The 14,920-nt window shown below is 45.4% G+C and overlaps 1 protein-coding gene across 1 annotated transcript in view; it reads left to right on the top strand.

The window, feature by feature from the left end:
• Positions 1-14,920, top strand: part of KIAA2012 (KIAA2012 ortholog) — a 120,686-nt gene that overhangs the window by 18,615 nt on the left and 87,151 nt on the right. The window contains 5 exon segments of the mRNA XM_060106674.1: positions 2,547-2,689; positions 3,907-4,090; positions 5,021-5,163; positions 7,912-8,080; positions 11,580-11,729. Coding sequence (XP_059962657.1) covers positions 2,547-2,689; positions 3,907-4,090; positions 5,021-5,163; positions 7,912-8,080; positions 11,580-11,729 — 789 coding nt within the window.

Genomic DNA, 14,920 nt, shown 5'->3' with positions numbered 1-14,920 from the left:
ATACATCAGTCTCTATGCACTTTGCTAATGTGGGTCAACATCCCTGAGACCAGTTGATTCTGAGGCACTGATGAGATCAAGTTTCTGGGCCATCCATGTCCTAAGAGTAGGGAACTCACCCAGTAATCCTCCTGTACTGGAACCTTCTGCTCTTCCCCAGGTGGCACCCCACCTCGCCATTGCCTAATGCCTTCTTGCTTCAAAAATTCTACTGTCTCCAGTTAATATCCTTAGACTTTGATGCCCTAAGATCTAAAAATACTGGACTGTGGACTACAGTACTTCCATTTGAGGGTGGATCAACACTGCACACCTAAGGAACCAAGTGACTTCCCTAATTGATGCCATATATGGAGGAGTTGTCACAATCAGGCAGAAACAGAGAGGCAATATTAAATAGTGATTAAACACGTGCCCATTAGCACCAGATTCTAAGCCATGTGACCTCTCTGGGCCTCAGTTTCCTCATTTATAAAATGAAGATGACCATACCCACCTATACCTCACAGGATTGGATGTGGGACTTAAATGGGATAATGCAGTATCTGACTCATGGCAAATGCTCAATAAATGTTAGTTATAGACCTCCCTACCTTGTGTTTTTTAAGCATAATTGTAATGCCCAATTGCCCATGATCACAGGGACCAAAAATCAACTTGTAAGGAAGGAAAAATAGCTCAGAGACTATAGCCTGAACCCTGAGAGATGGTTTGTTTTAACTTTATCTCCCCTTGGTCTCCCTCTCCTTGCCAGACACTGTATTGGAGAAAGTAGCAAAAGTCTTGGCTGCAAATCTCAGATTCCCCAACAATGTGATGTTGGCTAAGTCACTTATGCTTTGTGCATCCTTAGTTTGTTCATCTGTAAAATGGTAGTAGTGGTGTCTGCGTTCCACTCTCTCTGGGTTGTTGTAAAAAACCATAGGAGAAGACACAGGTAAAAAAGCTCTCCAAGAGCTCTAAATTATTACCCCCATGCACACTATTTGGGTAATCTGAACCCATATTTGAGATAGAGAGAGACCAAGTTGTGTGGTCTCCTTTCAACAACTGAAACTTCCAATACCTTGCTTGCAAACCTATTTCTGTTAAGCATAGATAAATGAGCCAGAGATGGTGTTTACTGAGAAGAATCTTGGTTTCCCTCACATAGATTGAGTCATATATTCAATATCACCTGGGATACAGCCAAAGGGAAGAATGCCTCTCTATATCCTCCTGCCCCAGAGCACCCTGCTCCAACTTAGCCAGTCGGCCATATAATACCATTCAGCAGGTGAGTGGCCATTTGGCCAGTGTTTCACTTCCTCTACCCTCAGAAATGCATTCGGCTCCCTGGTGAATCTGACCAGGAAGGATGGCCCTGAAGTCCATCTTGACCCCAAAGGATCATTCTAGAACACACAGAAAGGTCTTTAGTGCTACATCCTATATGAAGTTGAGGCTTTCTTGGGAGCAGGCCTAACGTGGCCCTGGGCCACCCGAGATTCAGGGATTCCCTGGGTCACTAAAACCTGAGCAGTCCCCCTGAACCTACGCCTGAGTCTGCATCTGCCCCACCAACACTCTCAGCATCAGCTCAGACCCAAAGTAGCCTTCAGGAGCCAATGGGCAGAGGAAGGGGAGCTGCGGGGAGGGAGAAGTCCCACAGAGAAGCACTTGGCTCTTGACCCAATGACACCAAGGATGAGAATGATGTAAGGAATGACAAGGGTTGGGGAGTAAGGGGGACAGTGAGGCTGGCTGGGAGCCTCCAGAAGCCCAACGCTCCAACATACACAGAGCCCCTGAGGGCTTCAAGCGCCTCTGGTTGAAAGACAGCCCCGCATGGAGCTGCAAGCAGAGAGTGGAGGTGTTGCTAAAGCGGCTCCAAACAAGGAAAGTTTGCCAGACTGTTTCAGCAATAAATCTACCTTGAGTAAGTGATGAAAATAGCTGCAGGACCCTTTAAACCATCGATGAAAGATTTGTTAACTATGCTGGAGTCATCTGTTGACTCAGATCCTTCCTGAGGGTTACACAGACAGGGTAAGTGCAGATTGCTAAGCAGTGCATTTGCCTGAGTTTTTCTACAAGTAAATGAACAGCAGACATCCCAGGAAATCAAGCGCTTCAGACTGAGCATCTCAGTGACAATAGAGCAGGGCTGCAGGTCACCCCGCCATCATCACACCTCTGTTATCCCCTAGTCCCTCACAGTTTACAAAGGAGTGTCATATTCATGATCTTATTTGAGCCCCAGACTACTCTGCAAGGAAGCAAGAGCAAGAAATTAGTATCCCCATTTTACAGATGAGGAAACTGAGTCCATGAAACAAAGACTCAACCTTGAGCCTCCTGACTCTTAAAGCAGTTCTGTTCCACTGACCTGGCTGCCACTTCCGTGGAGGCACTAGCAGAAATACAGTAATAAGGAGGGAGGAGGAACGAGGGCCTTGATCGACACTTTTGCTCAGAAAAGCAAGAAGGAAGGCAGTTTGGAAGCAGCTAAGAGCATCATACCCATCTCTGGGCTTGTGAACTTGACCCACTGTTCACCTTTGCAGGTCAGCAGGGCCTGGATGAAGGGGAAGCTGGGGCTGGTGGACACGTGGACCAGGGCTCTGTAGCCAAGAACCACGGCAGCCAGGGGACTCACTTGCCACCACTCAGGAAGCAGCCCTGGCAGGAAGATGAAACCCAGGCAGAGGTACCATTTCTAATGGGGTCCCCTCTGTCACTATTCTTCTTGACTTTAGAGATAATGCTCCCTCCCTTCACCATTTCTTGGGGTCCTCCAGAGAAGAGAAGAGTACTTTGAGCCTACTGACCCGTTTCCCAAAGTGTCACCTGTGGAACCCTAGCATTGCCAGATGCTCCATGCAAAAAAAAGGGTTTCTTGGCCAAATACATTTGGGAAATGCAGCACACCATGTCCTCCTCCCAGAGAGTCAGTGCACAGCTGACCATGGACCATAGGTAGTTCTATAGGTAAAGTGGCTGGTTTAGCTTTAACTCATGGTTTTCCAATCTTACTTAACCACAGATCCTCCCTACACTCTTCACCCCATCTAGACAGCTCTAGTCTTCTCTAGAAAAAAAGAGCTTTTTTGGCCTTAGAGTTGGAAAAGCCTTGTTTTGAGTCCTGCATCTTGCTAGCTGTGGTGACTAACTTAACTAACTTTGAACCTGAATGACCTCTTTTGTAAAATGGAGCTGTTATCATACACACCTCCCAAGGTTGCTATGAGGATTAAATAAGTTAAAATGTAAAAATGCTTTCTAAACTCTAAGGCCCGTGAGTGTGTGTGTGTGTGTGTGTGTGTGTGTGTGTGTGTGTGTGTCTGTACAAGGCAACAGTGGTTCAGAGAAACGTAGACAACACATGCTCCTATCTTGAACAAACATGTATGACTTACAAGCAGGTCACACACCAATGAAACAGGAAAGGGGGAGAAGAGAAGTACCACCTAGTGGGAGAGAAGAGACATTTTATGATGGATAAAGACAATGATACTAGCGTGAATATACTTAATGCAGAACTATACACTTAAAAATGGTTAAAATGATAAATTTTATGTTATGTCTATTTTACTACAATAAAAAAAAGTTTGCCAAAAAGAAAAGACAGTGATACTAATGCTTGATTTTTAATTTTTTGATTTTGATTTTTAAATTTTTTTGCAAGAAAGCACTATATGTCAGGCATGGTTAAATGTCATTCTCTCTATGACCAATAATAAAATGTTTTATCATAATAAACATCATGAAATATCTTGCCATTATAACCATGTTTTTGTTCCCAGGCTGCTAAGGAGATTTCCTCCTTGGAACCACCAGTCTAGCCACAAGGTCTGACTGTTATAGGAACCTGCTCTGTTCCATTACAAAACCTGTTTTCAAGGATGCGTATCTGTCGTTCCCTAGGACACGTCAAAAGGGAATCACCGTTGTATCCACGCTTCAAAGGAAAGCCACCATGAGAAAACACAGCAGACCTCCAGGAGGGCCCTTGCGCATGCCCGCATCCATCATTCTGCGCTCCTGCGTGACAAATCCCACACGACATTCTACGGAGGCGCCTTCCCCAACAGGAAGGCAGATCTCAGCGGTAAGAAGCCAAATATCTTGTTGATCTCGGCGAAACCTGATCCTGCAGAGAGCACTGAGGCAGGCTGAGTGTCACTTCCTCATGCCACTCACCTTAGAAAATAACTGCCAAAGTGCAGCTGGAGGTAGGAATGAGACCAGTCCTCAACCGCACACATTCCGCAGTCAGACTGCCTGCGCTCAAATTACCCCCACTTACTAACTGTGACCTTGGGCAAGTTCTTCAATCTTACCGAGGCTCCATTTCCTCATCTGTAGAATGGGAATAATAATAATACCTCCATAAGGCTCTTATGGGGATTCAGTTAATGCATATAAAATACTTTGCATGATTCTTGTCCCATAGTTAACACTTAATACATAGTAACTATTATTATGATCGTTATTATTCTCCCCATCACCTGACTCAGCCAACAAGAACCCAACCCAGATAATGAGATCAGGGCTCCCTGAAGCTGCCTCAGCCAAAGCCATGGCTGGCTGAGTGCCTCGGCACTCTCTTTGCCTCTCTTCCCATTAACGCAAAAGAGATAAAAGTTGAGGGCTTCCCTGGTGGCACAGTGGTTGGGAGTCTGCCTGCTAATGCAGGGGACACGGGTTCGAGCCCTGGTCTGGGAGGATCCCACATGCCGCGGAGCGACTGGGCCCGTGAGCCACAGCTGCTGAGCCTGCGCGTCTGGAGCCTGTGCTCCGCAATGAGAGAGGCCGCGATAGTGAGAGGCCCGCGCACCGCGATGAAGAGTGGCCCCCGCTTGCCATAACTAGAGGAAGCCCTCGCACAGAAACTAAGACCCAACACAGCAAAAATAAATTAATTAATTAATAAACTCCTAAAAAAGAGGAAAAAAAAAAAAGAGATAAAAGTTGAAAGTCAACTGTCCATCCCCACACTGGCAACTAATAAGTTCTTGTTCCCATCCTGTTTCTACAGATAAACAAGGGAATACGAAACTCCACCAGGGCAGAAGCAGCCACTTGTTCCAGGAGCCTCCTGCTGAAAGATGTCTTTTCCCTCCTGTAGCATCTGCCACTGGCTCAGAAAAAAACACATCTGGAGAAGTGAGGAGGAAAAAGGTTGTGTGTGTGTGTGTGTGGTTGTGTGTGTGTGTGCATGTGCTTTTAAGCATGCGCACGCTTAAAAGATTAATCTCAATCTAGGAATGAGGTGACTCAAAGGGATGTCTCAGAGAACAGGCCTTACTGGCTTCTGAGCTCACCAGGTGGAGCTGGACTAAAGCTGTAGTAATTTACTAAATGTTGGAAATAGTGAAGTACAGGAAATTTCAGCTGCCGCCGATTAAAGCGTTACGGTGTTAACCAAACTTTCTGGTGCCAACAGAATCCTTTTTTCTGTTAAGGGGCTGAGGTTTCTCTGTAAGCATGTAAGGATAGAATTTGAGTTTGTAAGCAGCTGACCCACTTCAAACTCAAAATGCTGGAACCCAGAAACGGTTTTGCTTAATTTGAGGGTCTGTGGGCTTCCCTGGTGGTGCAGTGGTTGAGAGTCCGCCTGCCGTTGCAGGGGACACGGGTTCGTGCCCTGGTCCGGGAAGATCCCACATGCCGCAGAGCGGCTGGGCCTGTGAGCCATGGCCACTGAGCCTGCGCGTCCGGAGCCTGTGCTCCGCAACGGGAGAGGCCACAACAGTGAGAGGCCCGCGTACCACCAAAAAAAAAAAAAAAAAAAATTTGAGGGTCTGTCACCTTTGAAAATGTAGGATAAATTTTGCAGGTTTATCAACCCCCTTCAGAAGTCAGGTACACCTTCCTTAAAGATGTCCTTTGCTGTCTCTGGCCTGGTCCTGCCTTGAAATTCTGTGTGGGTCTTCAGTTTGGTTGGGAGGCACCTGTGCTGAGTGGGAATGAGCAGGGACTCTGGAATGATCTGCCCGTGGCAGCTATTACTTGAGCCAGTGGCTCGCCACTCTGAGCTATAGTGACCTCCTCTGTGCACACAGATAATAATGCCAGCCTCACAGGGCTGATGGAAGGATGAAAGGAGATGAAGCATTTATGTGAAAGTACCTTGTATCCAACTGGAAACAACAGCAGTGTTCGTTCATGGTGGGGACTCGTGCCATCTGAAGTGGTTCTGAGGAGCCATGGGCACACCAGGTGGTCCCGGTGCCAGTGAGGGAGGTCGTTTTCAGCCTGTTCAGGATTTTCTCAGATTTCCCATGTCTAAACTGATCTAAACCTTTCCATTCATACCAGAAGGGCATCTGTCTTCCCAGGTTCCTTTGAACCAGGAGTAAAGAGCAGGCCTGACCTGCCAGGGTCACTCAGGCCTAAGGAAAGCCCTCAGTCTCACACCCAGTTCAGCCCAGAACCGAGCCAGGCTCAGAGGACAGGAGTCCCTTCCCTCAACCCATGTATATGATTTAGCAGAGGAAAGCAATATTTTCCACTATATTAAAACTCTGTAAATTTTTAATTACAATAGAGAAATTAAGGCTTGGCTTATCAGCCATAACTCGCACAAACCATTTGAGTTTCCACATAGATTTCCCAACGCAAACCTTGTCAAACAAAATACACAAGGTCAGTATTCAGAAGAGGGCAGTTGGTGGGCAGCTGGCACCTAAACAGTGGAGGGCTCCAGGGACATAAATATGCTACGTGCATGTGTTGGGTTAATCATTTTCTTAACGTCTCACAATTCTACATATTACCCTGAATATATTTGGGTGAATTTCCTTCCTCATTCAACTCTAAACACGTTAGGATACTTGTGTGTGTTTCTGATCTTTTTTTCTTTTTGAACACTAAAAAAGTGAGAGACGTTTTTATTTTTCCTCCTGTGAAATTGAAGTCCCTGAACCCAGCACACATATACATTTCATAGAGCCAAGTTCATATGTTAAAAGCTGCAAACTAAAAGGAGAAATTTTCAGCAACTTCTGAATAATTGGAAACAGGAGACTCTAAGTACTACCCGCAGCTCCTTTCTCTCTCTCTCTCTCTCTCTCTCCCTCTCTCTCCATATACATATACACATACACCACACACACACATATGTTTTGGGGTTTTTTGGACATAAAAAAACTGGGTTACAGTTGTAGCTGATTCTGACACACAGTGATTTTTTTTCTAGCTATGTTCATATTACAGACGTGTGGAGACACCTAGGTATTCTGCTAGTGGCAAGATTAGGTATTAAACCCTAATGAAAGAAGAGTCTTCTCTCAAAGAAATATCATAGAAAAAAGCCTAGTTCCAAACACTGTTGTAACTACATATAATTAACTCATTTAATCCTCATGGCAACTTATGAGGTGGGCAGTATGATTACCCCCATTTTACAGAGGAAGAAATTGAGGCTTAGAGAGATGACATGAGGAAAGCAAACACAAATGTGTATTCCTATTTTCTGCCCTTTCTTACCTACAGGTTTGCACAGTCCACAATCTGAGCCATACTTTTAGCTCTTAATGACACAAGCCAAGATTTCTCCTTCTCCGGACATGGAAATCTCAGCTCTATCATTTTAATCTGGCTCAGTTTCCCGACTGCAAAAGAAAGACTGTATTTCCTCACAAAGGCTCTTGAATTTACCACATTTATACTTCTCAGAGCAATCAGAGGCTGGGTTAACGGGTGCATAACCAAGTTCCCATGAAGCAAAGCAGCCCTACTCTAGTGAGTTGACCAGTTTTCAGGTCTGTCAGCTTTATCTCCCAGCCCTGGGTACAGAAGCGACATTACACTCAGCAGCTTCTGATGCTGGAGATTCAATAAGATACAATGTCATTTATCCCTTGTAGGCAGCAGGATTTAGATACCTGCCAGATGGGGGTGTGTTTGTTTTTACATTTTCTCCAGGCACCAAAGGCTTTGAAATCACCTCCTATCTCAGAGGAATCACCCAGAGTCCTGGACCCCCTGAGGAGTCAACTTAAAGCCAATAAGCCCCCAGCAGAGGTCTTCATCTTCCCCGTGGAGATTCATTTCCATACCCAACACCCCCCAAAAGGAAAGGCACAAAGAAGAGGTAGGTCCCTGTGACTGGGTCTCCTGAGGGAACCCGGCAGGGCAGGAAGGATTGGGGTGTGGGTCCCGCTAACGCAGCCCTCTCCTAAATCGTGGCTGACACTCTTAAGGGTCACCCCCTTGAGAGAACGTTTTTTAAAGAAAGAAAAAGGATAAGTCTACAAGTAGTTCTCTTCTGGTCATATTCAACTCAATTTTTAAAATATTTATTGAGTCCTCATTAGGCAGAGCATTTTGCTAAACTGTGGAAGAAAACGGAAGTCAGCCATACACATAAATTAAGTCCAATGCACCACAGATGTTATAAAGGTGCAAGAATTTTCAGGCAACTTACAACAAATAAATGCAATATATTAAGAAGGACAAATAAAATTGAAATTGAAAAAATAAAACACCTGGTTAAAAAGAGAAGAGAAATAGATGTTATCGGACATCTTGGGATGAATTCAATGCTTTTGGTAAGCACTGGATTTAGATGAGTTACCTGGCAGCCAAGATAAAGAGGATATTTGGATCTTTGGACCTTTGCTTTATAAAAGAAAGATAAAAGTTTGTCTGAAGAGCCATTTTCCTGATTTTTTGTAATTTATTTTATTGAGGTATAGTTGATTTACATTGTTGTGTTTATTTCTACTGTACAGCAAAGTGATTCAGTTATACATATATATACATTCTTTTTCATATTCTTTTCCATTACGGTTTATCACAGGATATTGACTATAGTTCTCTGTGCTGTATGGTAGGACCCTGTTGTTTATCCATCCTGTATATCATCGTTTACACCTGCTCATTCCAAACTCCCCGTCCTTCCTTTCCCCACTGCCCTCCCCCTTGGCAACCGCAAGTCAGTTCTCTATGTCTGTGAGTCTATTCCATTTTCCTGATTTTGAATTAGGTACCATTATTATGTAACGTTAGATGATTTCTACAGTCCTTGTCAGGGAAGAGATTTTGAGCTTCTAAGCAAAGTGCTAAGAGAGTACAGGTAAGGGAGAGAGCAATTCCAACTGGGACTTAGAAAGGCTTTTGAAAGAGGCTTCTGAGTGACCGCTCAGCTCACCCGGCACCCTGCACAAGGAGAAATTCTTTCTGACCTTCCCAAGCCATTCCACATTCTTGCCCCTGGGACTTTTCTGGGCAAGCTGAGGCAAAAGGCAACTCTCTAAACAGCTGACTCCAATTTTGAAGAAGTCCTAGTTCTGAGCTTTCTAGAAACTTCAGCAAAAACGGCCACTGATTTCTCAGTTTTTGCTCTACGGCTGTTTGGAATTCTCACTATGAAAAAGGATGTCTGTTAATCTTAAAAGACCAGTCAATGGAAGGGGTCATAAGGGAACTTTCTGAAGTGATGAAAATGTTCTAAATCTTGGTTGGTTGCATGGATATATACATTTGTCAAAACTCATTGAACTGTACACTTAAGATCTGCACATTTCACTCCGTAGATATTAACTTTAAAAAAAAAATTACTTAGCTCCTTAAAAAAAACACATAGTATTACAGTATTTTTAAATGTAGGTTTTTCTTATTATTCAGGTAGGATGAGGCCAATAGAGATCAGGAGACAACTGCCAGTGAAAAGACAGTCTGTTACAGTTCGCAAGAGGAGAGGGCATGCCATGCCCCTCGAGGCCACATGGAGAAGAACCAGGGTTAGCTAGGAAGCAGAAGGGCTGGCGGGGGTGGGGGGGGCATGTGGGATGGGCAAGAGTCTTTTTTTTTTTTTTTTTTTTGCGGTATGTGGGCCTCTCATTGTTGTGGCCTCTCCCGTTGCAAAGCACAGGCTCCGGACGCGCAGGCTCAGCAGCCATGGCTCACGGGCCCAGCCGCTCCGTGGCATGTGGGATCTTCCCAGACCGGGGCACGAACCCGTGTCCCCTGCATCGGCAGGCGGACTCTCAACCACTGCGCCACCAGGGAAGCCCTGGGCAAGAGTCTTTATTGCATTTTTGGCAGGAAGGCACGGGCGAGGCAGGGAAAGCAGGCTGAGCCGGTTTGGGATTGGCTAGTTTGAAAAGTCTGGGCAGGCTCCGTGCATCAGGGCTGTCCTGGTTGTCTGGTACCTGGCCCTGGGGTCATGAAGGCAGGGGGATAGTGGCCTGGAAGTGTTAAGGAGGTCATGGCTGGGGAGGGGGGAGGGGCTCTAGATTGGTTGGTTTCCATATGAAATGTGCACTTGCAGGTGGTCCTTTACTGTCTCTAAGAACTGGCTAGTCCTGGGAGGAACAGCCTCCCCAGGGTGAGTAAGGTCCCAGATGTCAAAACACTAGAATAAAAAGATATGCTTACTGATTCACTTTGCTGTACACCTGAAACTAACACAACATTGTAAATCAACTATACTCCAATTAAAAAAAAAAGACATGCTTAATATACAAAAAGACAGGACTATTTCAGGATTTGGTTAAATCCTGATTATCTCCCATGATGACCCTGGAAGGAAGGTCATCAGGCCATCATGGACCAGATTCTTAAACCTATTAGATCCACTGAGCTTGCCAACACACTGACAAATGAAAAATAGGAATAAAATATACAGAAAGTGAATCCATTGAGTTCTTCCTTCTTTTGTATGTCAGTGAGGACTCCTTCAGTAACAAGTGTTAGAAGCCTAACTCAAACTCTCTTAAGCAAAAAAAGAAATGTATTCACTCATGTAATTGGATAGTGCAAGGATCAGCCAACTCCAGGCTCAGCTGGATCCAGGCCTCAGAAAATGTCCTCTGGGCACTATTTGTCTGAGTCTCTCAGCTCTGTTAGCCTTTCCTCTCAAGCACATTGTCCCCATGTGGTGGTAAAGATGGCCTCCTGCAATTCCATGACAACTTGTTAACCCCGGTAGAAAGGATATGCCTCTTGGACTTCCCTGGTGGCACAGTGGTTAAGAATCCGCCTGACTGTGCAGGGGACACAGGTTCGAGTCCTGGTGCTGGAAGATCCCACATGCCGTGGAGCAACCAAGCCCGTATGCCACAACTACTGAGCCTGCACTCTAGAGCCCGCTAGCCACAACTACTGAGCCCACACACCACAATTACTGAAGCCCCCGCACCTAGAGCCCATGCTCCGCAACAAGAGAAGCCACAGCAATAAGAAGCCCACGCACCGCAAGGCAAGTAGCCCCCACCTGCTATAACTAGAGAAAGCCTGTGCTCAGCAACAAAGACCCAATGCAGCCAAAAATAAATAAATGAATAAATAAATTTATTTTAAAAAAGGAAGGATATGCCTCTTAAAAGCTCTTGCAAAAAGTACCAAAATTGCCTGTGATTGGACAGGCTTGGGCTGTGTGCCCACCCCGGACCCAGTCACCGTGGCTAAAGCAATGAGGTGCTCTCGTTAGCCAGGCTTCAGTCACTTGCCCATCCCTGGAGTCAGGGAACGGACCACCCAAACCACATAATCCGTTGAGTGAGAGAAAGATGGGTCCCCAAAAAGAAGAGACAGCTGGCAAAAACCACAGATGTCTACTACAACTTGGCTTTCTCTTTGTCTCCTAGGTGCTCCACACCCTGAGTCAGCACCAGAAACAGAAGAAGAGTCCAGGCCTTTATGGAGGCCTCCCCTGAAGCAGGTGCCCCTGAAAAGGCCAAGGGAATTAACAGTACATCTCCCAGTAGACACAGGGAGGGACACACTCTCGCCTCAAGGTAGCTATTCCTTCCCTCCAGATCCCACAGGGATCTCACTCCAAAGGAGAGCAAGGCAAGACACATCAGGGTCCTCAACCATAAAAAGCAGGCTAGAGGGACTTCCCTGGTGAAGCAGTGGTTAAGAATCCGCCTGCCAATGCAGGGGACACGAGTTCAAGCCCTGATCTAGAAAGATCCCACATGCCGCGGAGCAACTAAGCCCGTGCACCACAAGTTCTGAGCCTGTGCTGTACGGCCCGCGAGCCACAACTGTGGAGCCGTGCTCCTAGAGCCTGTGCTCCGCAACAAGAGAAGCCACTGCAATGAGAAGCCCGTGCACCACAACTCACCCCAACTAGAGGAAGCCCGCGCTCAGCAACGAAGACCCAACGCAGCCAAAAATTAATTAATTAATTAATTAATTTTTAAAAAGAGGCTAGAAGGGAGGCCACTCCTCCCCGGCCACTTGAAGATGGCTTCTGCTCAGGCAGCTGCTGCCTTCGCCAAAGTGCTGCAGTGAAACCAACTTCCTGTCTAGCTCACAAGTTACTTACTCACTAAATCAAACCCCCTACTAATATTTCCTGGTTGCAGATGTAAAACAGCACCAAACTTACTACGTATTTGCTGCATGCTCTATAGTTTCTCCCATGTTTTTAACCAATGGAATTTCATTTCTAATCTATTTGGGACTATTCATGAGAAGTTCATGATATCAACAAAAGGCATTACTCCAATTTTTCAAAACATCATGTGGACATCTGAAATTATACATATGAGTGCATCAAAGTGTATATTTTTATGTGTTGATAGGTTGGAAACAATGGGCCATATTTAGAAAGCTCTACATTTTCACAAAACTGAAGCTCCTTCCCCAAGGCAAGATGACAGTATCACAAGTGCTAGGTGGCCTCTGAGTGGAGGTAATCAGAAGTAGAAGGATGAACATTCACATTTAAGGAGTTCTTCCTCAGTGCCAGGCACTGGCCTCAGGTTTTAACACTCACAACAGTCCTACCCTCATTTCACAGATCAGAAATCTGAAGCCCTGGGAGATCAGTGACTTGTTCGAGGTCACACAATTATAAGTGGGCTTGGAGCTGAGGCCTTCCAGTGCCAGAATCTGTGCTCTTATTCATTATACTGCACTGCCTCTCAGAATTTAAAAAAAAAAAAAAAATTAACCCAGGTCAGGATGTTCTTGAGACATTTCCGTTTTGAGAACGTCCTTTGATTATTGAGGCAGGGGCTTGTTTACCGTATCTCTTAAGTGAGAGTTAATCATCCTAAAGACTTCGAAGTATTTTTTAAAAATCCACATATGGGGACTTCCCTGGTGGTCCATTGGTTAAGAATCTGCCTTCCAATGCAGGGGACGCGGGTTAGATCCCTAGTCAGGGGACTAAGATCCCACGTGACGTGGGGCAACTAAGCCTGCGCGCTCTAAAGCCCGCGTGCCACAACTAGAGGGAAGCCCGTGCCACAATGAAGATCCCGCGTGCTGCAACTAAGACCCAATGCAACCAAATAAATAACAAATAAATAATTTTTTTTAAATCCTCATATGGCAAGGGTCACTCTGTGTGCAGACAGGTAAGAAAGCAGCTTTGCCCCTGTGCACCACAACGTCAGGGGCACAGCCTGAGCCACCAGGAGGGATGGGCAACACCAGGGAATTTCATCTTTGGTGCTGCTCACCTCACACTGCCCTCCACTTGTTTTGAGCTGCCATGTCCACTGGGGACCCAGTACCTAGAGCTTGTCCATCCTCTGCTGCCCTGCCAGGAGGAAGCTGGGCTAAGAAGTCCCTGGTACCTTGGTTAGTTCAGTATGTTAGTTCAGTGTGTGACTCAACTGGGTAGTAGATGCATTAAAAAAAAGAAAAAAAGGTCTAAAGAGGCAAGATTTTCATGGCAATCTTTCTCACACAGGCGTCCCTGGAGGAAGGGTGTTTAGAACTAGGAAGTGGGACTCTCATTGCTCCAGAGGTTGCACAGACCCATTTACGTGCTTAGCCCTGGATTGTTTCACTTCTCATATCATAAAAATGAAGCCAGATTTTTTATACGCACATACACACATACATATTTTATTTTATTGCTGAACCATCCGAGACTAAACTGCAGACTTTGTACATTTCATCCCTTATCAGCACGTATCTCCCAAGAGCAAGGATATTCTCCTTGTAACCACAGTACAATTATCACATTCAAGAAAATTAACATTGATGTAATACTATTTTCTAATATATAGTCCACATTCAAATTTCTCTAATTACACCAGTCATATTCCTTACAGTTGTTTTTTTTTCCCCGATCAATCCAGGATTCCACTCAGAATCATACATTGTATTTTTTTTTTTTTTTTTTTTTTTTTTTTTGCTGTACGCGGGCCTCTCACTGCTGTGGCCTCTCCCGTTGCGGAGCACAGGCTCCGGACACACAGGCCCCGCGGCCATGGCTCGCGGGCCCAGCCGCTCCGCGGCATGTGGGATCCTCCGGGATCGGGGCACGAACCCGTGTCCCCTGCATCGGCAGGCGGACTCTCAACCACTGCGCCACCAGGGAAGCCCCATACATTGTATTTAACTGTCACATCTCTTTAGGATCTTTTCATCTAGAACACTTCCCCAGTCTCATTTTTCAGGACACTGACATTTTTGAAGAGTTTAGGCTAGTTGCTTTACAGAATTATCCTCAATTTAGGTTTGTTTCCCCATGATTAGATTCAGATCAAACAGTTTTGGCAAGAACGGCATGTTGGTGACGTGTGCTTCTCGGTGCATCACATCAAGGGACACAAAATATCCCTGTATATTAATTCCGTTTGTTATAAGTTGTTCCATTATAAGTGATGTTAAATTTCATTATTTGGTTAAAGAGATGTCTTTCTCCATTGTAAAGACACCTCTTCCCTTTGTAAATAAGTAGCTTGGGATACTTGGAGACTGTGTGTGAAGCCAGCCTTTAAACACAAACACCAAGAGTGTGTTGAACATGAAATAAAGACCACTCTCTCTGAGATTAAGACAAGGTCCCAATCACTTTTAGATTACTGGGTTTTCCCTCCCTAGAGCAGAGCCAGTTTTGGGAAGGAGTGAGAGAAAGAACAGAGATGGAGGCCAAGACGTGCTTTGTGGAGTTTATCATCCATCCTGTTACCCTCTAACTACCATCTAGAAGGGGCTACTTTGTACTTTATGACCTGGA

Source organism: Mesoplodon densirostris, chromosome 8 (genome assembly GCF_025265405.1).
Source record: "Mesoplodon densirostris isolate mMesDen1 chromosome 8, mMesDen1 primary haplotype, whole genome shotgun sequence".
NCBI classification, from domain to species: domain Eukaryota; kingdom Metazoa; phylum Chordata; class Mammalia; order Artiodactyla; family Ziphiidae; genus Mesoplodon; species Mesoplodon densirostris.
Note: the sequence above shows the minus strand (reverse complement) of the source record. Positions and strands in the feature narration are given on the sequence as shown.